Genomic DNA, 14,768 nt, shown 5'->3' with positions numbered 1-14,768 from the left:
CGTTTTGCTTACTGAGACCTTTGCGGCCTTCCGCTTTAGCAAGGCGCGTAGATCCTTGGAGTCCGTTTTTCTCCCCAACTGTTCATGCAAATCTTGTGCTATCGACGGAATTTCGTCATCCGAGGAGTCGTCATGTCGAGAGAGAATTACTTCTACTCGCCGCCGGTTTTTAGGTGGTTCTTCATCAGTTAACTCTCCGTCGAGATTGAGGTTGTTCACTAGGGCTCTCTCGGGGCTAGCTCGCTCTTCTTTCTTATGAGCCCTGGCTTGAGACTTCTGAGTTTTCTTATCTTTTGTTTTGCTCCAGCTCTTATTGTTCCACTACAAGAAAACAGCGGTATTCTGACGGACATTCTGACGGAAAATGAAATCCTCGGAATATCCCGAGGAATTTCCGAGGAAACACAAAATTTGGTTTCCTCGGAATTTCCTCGGAATATACCGACGGAATTCCGAGGAAATATCAATCAGTCGGAATATTCCGAGGAAATTCAGAGGAAATATGTGTTCCTCGGAAAAAACCGATGAATTCCGAGGAAATATTATAGCCGTTGGAGAGCCGTTTGGGGATTTTACAAAATTCCGAGGAAATTCCGACAAACTAGCCGCGCGTCGGAATTCCGTCGGAATTTCCTCGGTCTGTCAGCAGGATTTAAACTATAAATACAAGCACTCCTCTTCCTCTTCATTCACTCCATATCTTCATCCTCCCTCTTACTCTATTTACACACGAATTTGATTCATAAAAAATATTTCTTCTTCAAATTATTTTCGTTCTTGGATCGATCGACCTCATTTGGATCCGAACACGAGATTTCTTACGGAAGAATACCAACGAGGTATAACCGAATTCATGGGGTTAGTTCACCGACAACCGGAAGCAAAAACAGGTAAGTTAAGATGTCCTTGCTCTAATTGTAAAAATAGAAAGGTTATTAAAGAGTGGGATGTTTGGACTCATCTATATTTGAGTGGGTTTACACGAAGTTACAAAATTTGGTATCATCATGGGGAAACTGATTATGAACATGGTAGTACTAGCGAACCTCAGCCAGCGGTTAGATTAGAAGAACCAATTAGAATGGATGTAGATTATGGTGTAGGTACTGAGCAGATGGTAAATGATCATTTTAGAGGGGAAGATTTACCCAATGCACAAGCTAGGAGATTTTATGATATGTTGGATGCTGGAAAGCAACCATTGTACGAAGGTTGCAGAGATGGTCATTCAGCTTTATCATCTGCTACAAGATTGATGGGCATTAAAACATATTATAATTTGGCTGAAGACTGTGTGGATGCGATTGCTGATTTTGTAAAAGGTATTCTACCCGAGGATAATGTAGCTTCTGGTTCATACTACGAGGTTCAGAAACTCGTAGCTGGTCTTGGTTTATCGTATAAGGTAATAGATGTATGCAGCGACAACTGCATGATTTATTGGAGGGCGGATGAACAACGTGTTACATGCAAATTTTGTGGAAAGCCTCGTTATTAAGATACGAGTGGAAGATTGTATAATCTAATCGATCGATCACATTGTTACGGCTTTCGTCCATCTTAGTGATCGATCGATGCGTTTTTGGATATATATACATCGATCGATCCGTTTATAAAAAACGTACAAGATTTTCCGAGGAAATTCCGAGGAACGTTTGAGATTTTGTTCGATCGATCGATGGTATAATCTAATCGATCGATGGTATAATCTAATCGATCGATCACATTGTTACGGCTTTAGTCCATCTTAGTGATCGATCGATGCATTTTTGGATATATATACATCGATCGATCCGTTTATAAAAAACGTACGAGATTTTCCGAGGAAATTCCGAGGAACGCTTGAGATTTTGTTCGATCGATCGATGGTATAATCTAATCGATCGATCACATTGTTACGGCTTTCGTCCATCTTGGTGATCGATCGATGCGTTTTTGTATATATATACATCGATCGATCCGTTTAGAAACAAAAATTGACGTATTGAAACCCCAAACACTAGTTCCTCGAAATTTCCTCGGAATATTCCTCGGAATTTCGAGGAAGAATAGGGTTTCCTCGGAATTCCCTCGGATTAGTCCGAGGAAATTTCGAGGAAATAGGGTTTTTAAACCGAATACAACGTTTTGCGGTTTGAATAACACATATATAACCCTTATTAAGTGTCTTACGTTCATTATGAAGTCTAAAATTTGTTCCTAACCGTATAATTAACACTTTTCCGATTGTATGAACGAAATCTCACGACATAAGAGAAACACTTATACCTTTTAATGAACGGTAAAGGGAATACTTTCAATTAGTTTTGAAATTTGTTATTTCATGGTTTATGCTCATCTATACAAAGAATCCTCAATGGTATGCATTACAATTGTATAAGAAATGAAATACGGCAAAAAAAATTGATGTTTTGAAACCCTAAACACTAGTTCCTCGGTATTTCCTCGGAATATTCCGAGGAAATTCCGACGGATAATTTACTATCCGTCGGAATTACCTCAGAATATTTTCATTTTACCGGGCAAATATTTCGCGAAAACTGAAATTATAATTCCGACGGAATTCCGACGGATAATATCCGTCGGACCCTAGGTTTTATAACCACGAGCCACTTCTTCTTCCCCATTTCTCTCTTCTTCCTCTGCGCAACTCCTCTCTTCTCTCCGGCGATTTCCCCCTCAAATCCGACGATATCTCCGGCGATCTCCCCCTTCTCTTACACAAATCATGTAAGGACCCTATCCCACTCTCTTAGGTTCTATTTGTTAGGTTTTTGTGTAGGTTTGATAGATTTTTGTTAGGGTGATTGGTTAGGATTGTGATTTGGTTGTATAATAGGTTTAGAATTGTGATTTGGTTGAATAATTTGTTTTGTTGAATTGATTTATAATTTTTTCCTAATTTTTTTATTTTTTTGTATTTATAAAATTGATTTTTGTATATAAAATCGATTTTTGTATTTTACAAAACGATTTTTCTATATAAATTCGATTTTTTGGATTTTATAAAATCTTTTTTGTATATAAATTCGATTTTTTGGATTTTACAAAACATTTTTTAATATCTATAAAACTTTTTTTCTAATTAAAAACTATTATTTGGGATTTAAAAATATTTTTAATATATATATATTATTAAAACTAGTTTTTGTAATTATTAAACTATTTTTTATTTATTAAAACTATTTTTTGTTTATTAGAACTTTTTTTATATATTTATTAATTATTTTTAATATCTATAAATATTTTTTTTGTGATTAAATTCTTTGGGACTTTTTTTTTAAACAATTAATTTATATATTTCTGTATTTATTAAATATATTTTTTTAATTTACAAGTCTCATGATGATCAGATCCGGTCTCGACAGCGTCGTGGTCGTGGTGGTACGGGGAGCCAGTCTCGGGATTCCAACCATTTTTAGGATTCCCCTTCCCTCCACAGCTCCAACCATACATCTCCCTCTGCTGCACCCGCTCCTGCTCCTCTCGCTCCCGCTGCTGCATCCGCTCCTGCTCCTCCGGGTCCTCCGGGAGTGATGAGTGTTGCGGAGTTGGTTCAACAGCCCGGTCGTGACCATCTTCCGTATCTCACTCCGTATCCACATGGACGGGGTCAAACATGGTAATTAAACATTTTTTTTCTTTAAATTTGGATTCATTATTAATCGTTTGTTCTTTTTATTAGGTTCAACCGATCCGGGAACGGGATCAGCGCATGGATCAACCGTATGATGTACTCGCCCCTCGACAAGGGACATCCGACTTTCACTCACTTCCCTACCGACAAGCAGGTTCTGTGGTTTCGTCAGTTTCCGGTAAGTATTCTAATTTTTTACTTATAATTTTAATCTTTAATATAAATTTTCTACTAATTGTGTTTTTTTTTCAGCAAGAGTTCAACTGGAATTCCGATGAGACGCTCTTTATCTATCACCACTTCGTCCATAAAGTTATGGACAACTATGGGAAGCAGATCCACGAGTGGAAGAAGAAGTGGGAAATCAATAAGGTTAGATTTAATTTATTAAATAATTTTTTAATTTATTAAACTATTTTTTAATTTAATAAACTATTTTTTTTTATTAAAAGGTCCCAAAGTCGATGAACGACACGGTCTAGAAGGAGTTGTGTGCGCATTGGGATAAGGAAGAGACGAAAGAAACTTCTTCCACCAACTCTACCAACCGCAGGAGCGACCGTAAAGGGAAGGGCATCTACAAGCATAACTTGGGTGCTCAATCTATTGTCACTCTGGGAGATGCGATCGCATGGTAAGTTCAACCGTTTTTTCTTCAATTATTTGAGTTTCACAATTTTAATTTATTGTGCATTTCTTCAAATTTCTAATGTTTCTTTAATTTATATTTTTTTTCAAGGCAGAAGAAAATGATGGCGAGCCGGTTGATGATCTCGCCCTAATGAGGAGGGTGTATACCAACAAGAAGATCGGCCAGGTTGATGACGGTCTTGTGAGGGACGTGGTCGACCTGGTCCAAACTCAGGTGGTAGACGAAGTGTCTCAGCTTCAAACAGAGGATGACGCTTCGACGGCTTCGACCAACTTGTCCCGGTTTCGAATCAACGAAATTGTTGAATCCGTAAGTTTTTTTTTTAAAAGTTCCATTCATTTATTTCTTGGTTTAAATTTGTAAATTTGGCTATTTTCTATTCATTCGGTTCCAAAGAAGAAGGGACGTTTGGTCGGTTTGGGTCGTCGCACCCGGTCGGTTCCTCCTTCTTCTGCACCACCGCCCTTTGTTGATCCAGAGGTACTTACGGCTCAGTTGAAGGACAAGGATGATCGCATATCTTTGTGGAGACCCAGATGGCGGCTCAACAGGCGGGCTATGAGGCACAGAGGAGCTGAACCAGCAAATGATGGAGATGATGCAGAGGATGTACCCGAACGAGGTGTTCCCGGACGTGCCAGACCCGTAGTTTTTTTTTTTCCAAAAACTCAGAATGTTTTATTTTTATTTGTGAAACTTCGAATATTAATTAATATGATTTCAATTTTAATTTTATATTTTCGAATTTAAATTTCAAAAATTTTATTTTTAAAAAAAGTTAATATTTTTAACATTCCGATGAAATTAAATATATTTTTTACTCGATCGATCGATGCGTTTTTGGACATATATCCATCGATCGATCCGTTTATAAAAAACTTTCGGAATATACCGAGGGACATATTCCGAAGAATATACCGAGGGACACCTTTCCTCGGAATATACCGAGGGACATGTTCCTCGGAATATACCGAGGGACTTCCGAGGAAGTTTTTCCTCGGTATATTCCGAACTTTTTTTTATAAACGGATCGATCGATGGATATACGTCCAAAAACGCATCGATCGATCGAGTTCTCCGACAAAGTTCTCCCTCGGTATATTCCGAGGAGTTTTCCGACAAACAAGTGATCCTCGGAATTTCCTCGGAAATATGTTTCCTCAGAATTCCGTCAGAAAATTCCGAGGGATTTCCGAGGAAAGAAGAAATTCCAAGGAATTATTTCCGAGGACTTGTTTCGTCGGTATGTCGTCGGAATAACGTTACTCCGACGAAATTCCGACGATTTTTTCCCTCAGTATCCTTGCTGTTTTCTTGTAGTGTTCCTCGGCTTTTGCGGAGGAGGTTCTATCTCGATTTTACCATTTTCGATCGACTTGAGGAAATGTCCGTAAAGGATTTTGCAATCCTTAGTGTCGTGTGACTTGACCTCGTGATACGTACACCACTTGCTTGGTTCCGGCGTTTGAGCTCGTTGGTTCGGGAGAACTGGATTTCTGTTGCGCGGTATCTCGGTCCCAAGGATTCCATCCCTTCTCTCGCACGACAACCGCGGAACCTGAGGGATCCTCCTCGTCCACTACGTTCATGTAACCCCTCTTCTGGTTGGGTTTGCTGCCCGTAGAATGTTGACGCGGCTCCTGACGGGTGTCGTTCGTCCGGGCGGGCGTTTGTTTTCCTGCCCCCTCTTTCGCCGCCTTTGCTCTGGTGTCTTTCTCCATACGGATGAAGTTGTTGGACCGAGCGATAGCGTCTGACACGGATCTCGTCGGGTGCCGATAAAGGTCGGCTCGAAATGGCGATTTGATATGGAGGGTGTTCATTAATGATTCCACAGCTATGTGGTCCGGCACGCCGACTTTCGAGACAACGGATTTAAACTTCTCCATGAAATCTCGGAGGCTCTGCCCATTGGCGTGATTGAGGTTCCAGAGATCCGTAGCAGTGGCTTCCTGGCGAGTAAACATGATATAGTTCTTGAGGAAAGCCGTCGAGAGGTCGTGAAAACTGTTGACGGAGTTTTCTTGAAGGCCGGTGAACCAGTTGAGAGCAATTCCTTTTAGGGTTTCGACGAAAAGCTGGCAAAAGCCAGCGTGTTTTTCTTCGTCAGAGAGATTCGCGCGCCGTATTGCGATGTTGAAGGACGTGACATGGGTAGAAGGGTCGGAGACGCCGTTGAAGGTCGGAAGATGGAGCTTGTCCATCTTTCGGAGTCGGACCCCCGTTATTTTTTCTGTAAACGGCGTCCAGAGAGATTCTACGAGGACAAGCTCGATCTGAGGAGAGGACGTAGTCACGTTGTGGATCTTAGAGTTTATATCGAGCACTGACTGTTTTAACTCGGCGAGCTCGTTTATGGTCTGCGCGTCGAGGCCTCCAGGGGTTTGAGCCGTATCGCCGTCGTTGACATCTTTGTCTTCAGCGTGCGCCAGCGTAGCGCCGGTTGCTTTCTCCGTGTTAAACAGATGTCTTCGGTACTGCACCGTTGAGGCTTCCACGTTCGCAGCGAGAGGAGCTAAGATTTTTACGAGCGCCGCGATTTGGTTGGTCGCCGCCTTCTGGGCTGCGTCTTGTTGTGCAAGGTGCACCATGATGGTCTCTATAGAGGAGGGTGGTAACGGCGCCGGTGTTGCAGGAAAAGATGCAGGCGTCGTTTCGGGAGCTTCACGCTCTTCTCCAGAGGAAGAGCCGTCGTTGCTCGTTGCCATCTTGTCAACGTTACTTTGCTAACGGGCCCCACGGTGGGCGCCAACTGTTCGAACGGGAAACGGTACTGAATGAGAGAACGTTCGGTTTTAAACGTGGGTTTAGAAAAGACGTCTTATTGATGGTCAGAAAAGCGTTTCGTCGGTTACAAGGAAAGGGAAGGCGTAAAGGAAAAGTGATCGGAGCTCGAGGAGCTTTGCCGGAAAGATACAGTACGGCGAGATAACGAAGGTAAAACCATAATCTAGCCGCCTAGTATTTATGAGTATTTTTGGATCCCTTCTACGTTGCATCCCCTCCTCTCTTTTATAGTCGACTTGGTATTTTCATGTGACCTAGCTTGAGTCGTCTTCATGGGCTTTTAGCTCGCTGGGCCGAAAAGCCCACGTTGCTTCGCGGAGTCGTTTAGTCGAAATGCAGCCGACCGAAAGTTCCCTCGCGCCGCGCCGAGACTCCGGCGCCCCGAGCCGCCGCGTCGAACCGTCGTTACGTCCTGTTCGGGCCGGACCGTCTGTTTTCTAGGCCTTGAGGGATGGTCGAATCCATCCTCTATTGGTGAAAATGGGTAAATCCATGACATATCAATGTTACAATTGCATCTTTAAAAATTCTTGAGCAACACTTTGGAGTCTGGCTACGTCAAGATGGCTCGCAACATTGCCAACCCAAGCGTATGTGACATCGCGATGCGAACTTTCATATTCTCTGAAGAGCTCTTTTTCTACCGATATAACCTCCATGTTCTAATAATACGATCTAAATGTATGGTATCCAAGGAGTCGTGAACTCGTGTGAGCCAACAACGTATTCGACTCTGACGGAAATATGGGGGGCGGGGGGGGGGGGGGGGGGGGGTGGGGGCGGGTTTTGTAATATATGGATATGTAAAGGGGTCAATGTCTCGAGTTTGTATAATATTTATGGATAGTTCGTTTGGGTCTAGTGATGAATGTTTTATGTATGTTTAATCTTCTTCTTTGTGTGTTTTATATCAACCACTAATTAAACCACATTTGCATTAATTATAACAAAAGATATACCTACTCTACAATTATGTTTAATGTGATAGCGTTTGTGATACATTAGTCTAAACCATATGTTAACTATCATGTGATATTTTTTTCATTTCAAAAAAGAAATTTGAATTATTTTATAAATATTTAGTATTTGGTACTGTAGTGGTCGAAATTTAATTTTGAATGATGGTTGATCCAGAGTCTTCTTACTCTGATTTTTTCTATCATTATTAATTAGTCACTAGCTATAAAGAATTTAAATTGTAAATATACCCCTTCAATATATTTGTGGAATTAGTTAGTCCAGATTTCGTTTTATAATTTCCTGCTTATATGAAAAGAAAAGTTCAATGAATATTTATAATTCATAGATGCTTTAGTTGTTTCGTCTTGTTAGATAAAACATATTACTAAATTTTATTTATTTTAAAATCATGATGAAAGATTTTCTAAGGCACTCACTCGCATCCACTGGTTCACTCCAATGGACATCTACCTCGTGTTTTTCTAATAAACAATTGTTACCTATCTGAGCTCTGAGTACTATAAATGCCACCATGTGTTAGCCATATTAACACACACAAACCAAAGTCTCATTAGCTTTGAGCCCCAAAGTGAAAATGAGTAGTCCTAAATCAGCCACACTGATCTTCTTAGTATCAATGGGTATCGCATCTTGCGCCATGGCCATGGACATGTCCGTTTCCTCTGATGACAACCACCATGTAATTGCTGCTCTCGGCTGCCGCAACAGCGGTTTTGATGCCGAGGCATCGTTGATATTCGAGTCATGGATGGTTGAGCACGGGAAGGTGTACGAGTCCGTCGCCGAGAAGGAACGGCGTTTAACTATTTTCGAGGACAACCTTCGTTTCATCACTAACCGAAACGCTGAAAACCTTGGTTATCGGCTTGGTTTGACCCGGTTTGCAGATTTGTCGCTCCATGAATACGGACAAGTTTGCCATGGGGCTGATCCGAGACCACCTAAGGACCATGTTTTCATGACTAGCAGCAACCGATACAAGACTAGTGCTGGTGATGTGCTTCCTGAGTCTGTTGACTGGAGGAAGGAAGGTGCAGTTACTAAAGTCAAAGATCAAGGCCATTGCAGTAAGTGTTGTTATTTTAATTCCGACATTCTTTTCAGAATAGAATAATAAAATTGTTAGAAAATATTAAAACCAGTAAAAAACGTAAAACCTAAACGAGTCCATAGCTAATTAATAATAAGAAAATGATCTTAGTCCGTTTTAACTGGAAAATATCTTCTTATTTTTTTTTTGAAAAAAGGGCAAACTGGAAAATATCTTGATAAGTAGATCTTGGATTCATTATAACTAATGTTGGTTGATAATATGTATCAGGCTTTAAAAAACATGTATCAGTCTCACAGGATATGTAAACGCTAGTGGTAGTTGAAATAAGTAACCAATAACTTTTTTACCTTTTAGTCCAAAAGTATACATGCTTCATGCTTACTTCGTTCTTTTGTGAAGGGAGTTGTTGGGCTTTCTCGACGGTGGGGGCAGTGGAAGGCTTAAACAAGATCGTGACAGGACAGTTAGTCACTTTGTCCGAGCAGGATTTGATTAATTGTAACAAAGAAAATAATGGTTGCGAAGGAGGTAAAGTCGAAACTGCGTATGAGTACATAGTTACCAATGGTGGTCTTGGTACAAACAACGATTATCCTTACAAGGCTGTTAATGGGGTCTGCGACGGCGGCCTCAAGGTCGGTATAGATACACGCACACATATAGAAAAATGTCTCTAACAACAAAAAAATAACAATTTTATATCTTGTTGTAGGAAAACAACAAGAATGTTATGATTGATGGGTATGAGAGTTTGCCTTCCAACGACGAGCTTTCTCTAATGAAAGCGGTTGCTCACCAGCCTGTAACAGCCGTTATCGATTCAAGCAGCAGGGAATTTCAGCTTTATGAATCAGTAAATAAAATAAATTCTATAAAATTTCGTTTAAAATTGGTTTTAAAAGCTTTATTCTTATAATTGTGTTTGTATATCATTTTTAAAACTTCGAAGGGAGTTTTTGATGGAACGTGCGGAACAAACCTAAACCATGGAGTTGTTGTGGTTGGGTATGGAACCGAGAATGGTCGTGACTATTGGATCGTGCGAAACTCATGGGGAAACACTTGGGGAGAAGCTGGCTACATGAAGATGGCTCGCAACATTGCAAATCCAAGAGGATTATGTGGTATCGCGATGCGAGCTGCATACCCCCTCAAGAACTCGGTTTCTGACGATATAAGGTCCATGGCCTAATAATATGAACTAAATGTATGTGTTATGCGAGGGTTCGAGTGAGCGAAAAACCTATTCGACTTTGAAACAGAAATAATGTAGTCAATGGGTTTTATTTTGTAATATATTTTGTAACTGTTGATTTGGAGTGTTGTAATATTTATGAATATTTCGTTTGGGATGAATATTTCCTCTTTTTCTATATATAAAAAATATTTCCTCTTTCGAGAAAAATGCTAAAACATTACCGAACGTTTGTTAACAAAAGAAATTACATTTTTAAAAATTTGGCCAAAAAACACTGGTGGGTGTTATAAAAGAGATGATGTGTAAGCTTATTATTACTCATGAGTAGAGGTCTATATTTATACAAGTAGTAGACCGTTTTATTTAGACCGTCATAAGAAAAAAGAAATATTATTCCTAATAGGAATATGAAATAGTACTTATCCTAAATACATATGGAAAAAAATAAACATCAAGTATAGATAAATGTAAATTCTCATTCGCCTAAGTCATTAGTGAATGGGCCGGATGGATAGCTGATGGGCCTGATATGGGTCGATCACTACTTGGTTTATAACACTCCCCCTTGATCGACACATCCGGTTCAGGGCTTGTAACTTGCTTAATGTTGCCTCATTAAAACTTTTCCAGGAAAACCCAGTGGGACAAAACCATGGATAAAAAAAAAAGAGTACAACACATGAACTCCCCCTGACTTGTACCCCCGTGTATGTTCTTCAAGTTGGCGCATGGACAATTTGATAGTTTAGCTTCATGGGGGCCAAGTCTTGAACTGGTCCTTTAATTGGCACGTCACAAACTGGTAGATAAATTTCATGGACGTGTGGTTGGTGTAGACATGGTGAAGAAGTCGGCTGACATATCATATGACTGAACTTGTAGTCCTTTGAGCTTCTTGAATGTTGATGTAGGAATAGCTCTTGTCGAATTGTAACTCTCATATCTTCTGGAACTTCATTAAGACATGGTCAAGACGTGCATCTTTGCAGCTGACCACTCTATGTCCTGGTTGGACGGATGGCACTCGACCAGTACTCGGATGGACCTCTAATCTGCGATCAAACTTTACTCGCAAGTCCTCTCATGTCCCACAGATCCTCTAGTCACATGGCTTTGCCATACCGTGGACACTTTAATATATATTGAGTCATTGACCCAAACACATACGAATCACTTGGCTTCTCACGGACATGCCTTCGTCCATTCGGACATACATCACCTGTATGTGCTAATGGCTTATCCATTATAGCCGATCTTTCTTCATTGGTCGATCCATGTTGAGTTATAGACCTTGTCTATACTCGTCCATACCCCATGAGTGTCTAAGGTCATATCATTAATAATCATTGCTGCAATGAGTTTTATAATCTCATCAAACTATGGATCTGCAGTCAAATACACTCAAGGACCTTTATATATGGTTATCGATCTTTCTTTTCTTCAGCAATGCCATATCCATTTGACCTCGACCAGACATACTTCTGGTCACTCTCTTGGACCATTATGGTTTCCTTTTATCCACTGATATAAACATAATGGCTTGTGCTTACATTGCAGTCCCATACTATAATCTTATTACTTGAAAAACATCGCAGTCCACACTTTCTTTGATGGCATCTCATGACCTACTTGCAGTACTGATTTATTATAAACACAAGGGATTTCTTTTATAAGAATATATGGACTGATTTGGATTGTTCTTTATCGAACCCCTTCACTAAGTTTTACTTAGTCTTATCAAATTCAATGCAACTACTTTTGCTTCAGTCCATGAACAGCTTAGGAACAATGATGTTCTTTGAGAACTTATTTTCTCATCTTTCTGGTACCTTTATTTTCTTTATCCAGTGATCAATATACTGCTTATGCTTACTACATCATTATTTCTTTTGTTTCCAGACTTCATCAATTTCGAGTTTGTGTAGTAGCATCCACCACATAAGAGCATATTTCCTTATAATCTGTTCATTTGGTCTCTATGAGTATCCTTGTGTAACAAACCATTCTTTGAATGTTGTAAGTAGTAATGTAAACAACCTCTTGACTACTTGGTCACGTTCCACATCTCACGATTTTCTTTCCCTCACAAGACCCATTTATCCATTGGTCTATATCATCAGATGGCATTTCTATATATTTGGCCAATACGCCCATCTCTTCTTTAAACTCTTTAAACCTCACGTTTTCTTTTAATCTGATCTTTATTCTTTATGAGTTCTCTTACGTGGGTTCATGATCCTCGCTTTATATCTTTAAACTCAAGTGCTACTTTCTTTTATGAGCTCTCTTATATGTAAATACATCATTGGTGTTAACACTGTTATGTAGTTCCATAGTGTTCCAAACATGATCTAATAGATTTGAGATCTTATTATCCAGGACCTTGACTATCTGCAGTTTGGCGTCCCAAACTACATGGTTTGGTACCTTAGATGTTTAGCTGGCCAGCCTTATCTCTCTATCTGGACTGGTTTCTTTTGAACTCGGATTTGTATCATTCTATGCACCTTTCATTTCTTTCCGAGGTTTCTTATCTTTTGAAACTTATTGGTCTATCTTGTATAGACATTGTAGCAACTTGATTGTGTCTCTTAGGACATCAAATTCGTGGTGCTAAGCTGGTATGACTTAGTCATTCTTTTCTTTTCGGGTCAATGTGTCTGGCATCTAGTTCTGCTAGCTTTTGTATCATTTGATCACATTCTTTGGACGTCTTAAATCATATTTTCTAGTCCGAGGATCTTGCCAAGACAATGATGGTAAATACCATTCTATTTCTCTTATTCTCTTTTACCAGCTTATTTCTTTCTCCCCCTGATGTTGGATAGTCGGATTCATCAGTCATGCGATCCGTGTACCTTGCCATAATTTGATCACCCATATTTGGCACAAGGTCTCTTAAAAAACGTGGGAGAAAGACATGTTCCTATCCAACATATATTCCCAATCTTTTTCTCATCCTCTTCTGAGGTTCCATCCTAGACGGCACATATGTATGTGGTGGTTTATTCAAAATCTCTTAGAATGGTATATGTCTGGTTTATGACCCGTATTCATTCTGAGATGGGATTATCTATGCTCACTTATATGGCCTGATGCATATTAACCTTACACATGTAAATCCTTGTGTCCCCAAGCATTAGGTAGTGGCCTTTGTAGTATAAAGAATTCGGCCAAGTTTTACTATGGTTATAGACTATGGTTGTAGTATGTTCATGGATCACAGTTTTTCCTCACTCCCCCTCATGGACATACTATAATCATGTGGTACTTGGGACAATAGAGCCTAATGAGTTTCCCTTGTGTACATGTTACACAACGTGAGATTTTATGGGATAACTCTTTGTGCCTTTTGCAATATGTGCATCAATTTTTAAAGACATGGATGGCTAATCCAGTCATGCCATAAAGTGTATAAAATTTCGTGGGTATACAGGTTACCATGGCTTTTGGCTTTATCATACTGATCCTTGGCATAGTCTAGATCAGTAGAGTATGTAGGTATAGTCTTGACCACTTTCTTATAAGGCCTTAGGCGATTTTCTTATAATCTGAAAGGAACTTTTGTTTCTTTTGCCCATTGGTTCAATGTGGAAACCATTCATGCTCAAGTCTTTATAACTCAATGGGTCTTTTATTGGGTGTATAAATTTGTGCCCCTTTAGGCAATGCCGTGGTCTATAATAGACTGACTATCCTTTTATTAAGTTTTCATTATCATTTATCAATCAAGAAATCATCAAGCAAAGTAAACATGATAACTAAAAACAACTCTTATTATTGCTATAAAATTGTAAACGACAAGCAAATCAAAGCAAAACATAAAACATAAAATCAGAATGTCGAAATCTCGTTTCTTTATTCAATGTATAAGCCGGCCTCACAATCCATACATTTCCACACGGCTTCCTTGGATTCCTCCTTATCATTTTTAGCCTCATTGGCTTCAGGAGGTCTCATCTCACTGTTTCGTTGCTCAATGTATCTTTTCTGAAGTTTTTCAAATCTGCTAATGGTATCTATAACTTTCTGCTCTCTTTGCTCAGTTGTCAATAGGCATGACAATAGGTCATTATAGGTGGTGAAACCCTTAGCCTTATGTGATAACAACAGATCCTTTGGATGGAATGTGGAATAGGTTTTATATAGTAAATCCTCATTTGTTACCACTTCACCACATAGTTCAAGACTATAGGCGATTTTCATCAGAGCAGAATTATATTCGTCCACGGATTCAAAATCCTGGAACCTGAGAATCTTCCATTCATTCATGGCTTTTCGCCATAATGCCATTGAGTATATGGAATTTAGTTTTGTCCAAAGGTCACAAGGATCCTCAATATTTAAGTACTGATCTCTCAGATCCTAAGTGAGATGATAGCGCATAATTGTTATGGCTCTATGCTTTTCACTTTCAATTGCATTATTGCCATCAATGATACATTTCCCGAGTCCTCTA

The 14,768-nt window shown here is 39.6% G+C and overlaps 1 protein-coding gene across 1 annotated transcript; it reads left to right on the top strand.

The window, feature by feature from the left end:
* The first annotated feature begins 8,581 nt into the window (after nt 1–8,581).
* Nucleotides 8,582–10,467, top strand: LOC106394657 (probable cysteine protease RDL5). Its single transcript, XM_013835224.3, has 4 exons — nt 8,582–9,124; nt 9,511–9,746; nt 9,824–9,964; nt 10,061–10,467. Exons 1-4 carry the CDS (start codon nt 8,632–8,634, stop codon nt 10,301–10,303), a joined length of 1,113 nt encoding a protein of 370 aa, XP_013690678.1. The 5' UTR covers nt 8,582–8,631; the 3' UTR covers nt 10,304–10,467.
* Nucleotides 10,468–14,768: the final 4,301 nt, after the last annotated feature.

The sequence above is a fragment of the Brassica napus genome, chromosome C2, assembly GCF_020379485.1.
Source record: "Brassica napus cultivar Da-Ae chromosome C2, Da-Ae, whole genome shotgun sequence".
Lineage (NCBI taxonomy): Eukaryota > Viridiplantae > Streptophyta > Magnoliopsida > Brassicales > Brassicaceae > Brassica > Brassica napus.
The sequence above is the reverse complement of the archived record's forward strand: the minus strand, read 5'-3'. Positions and strand labels throughout refer to the sequence as shown.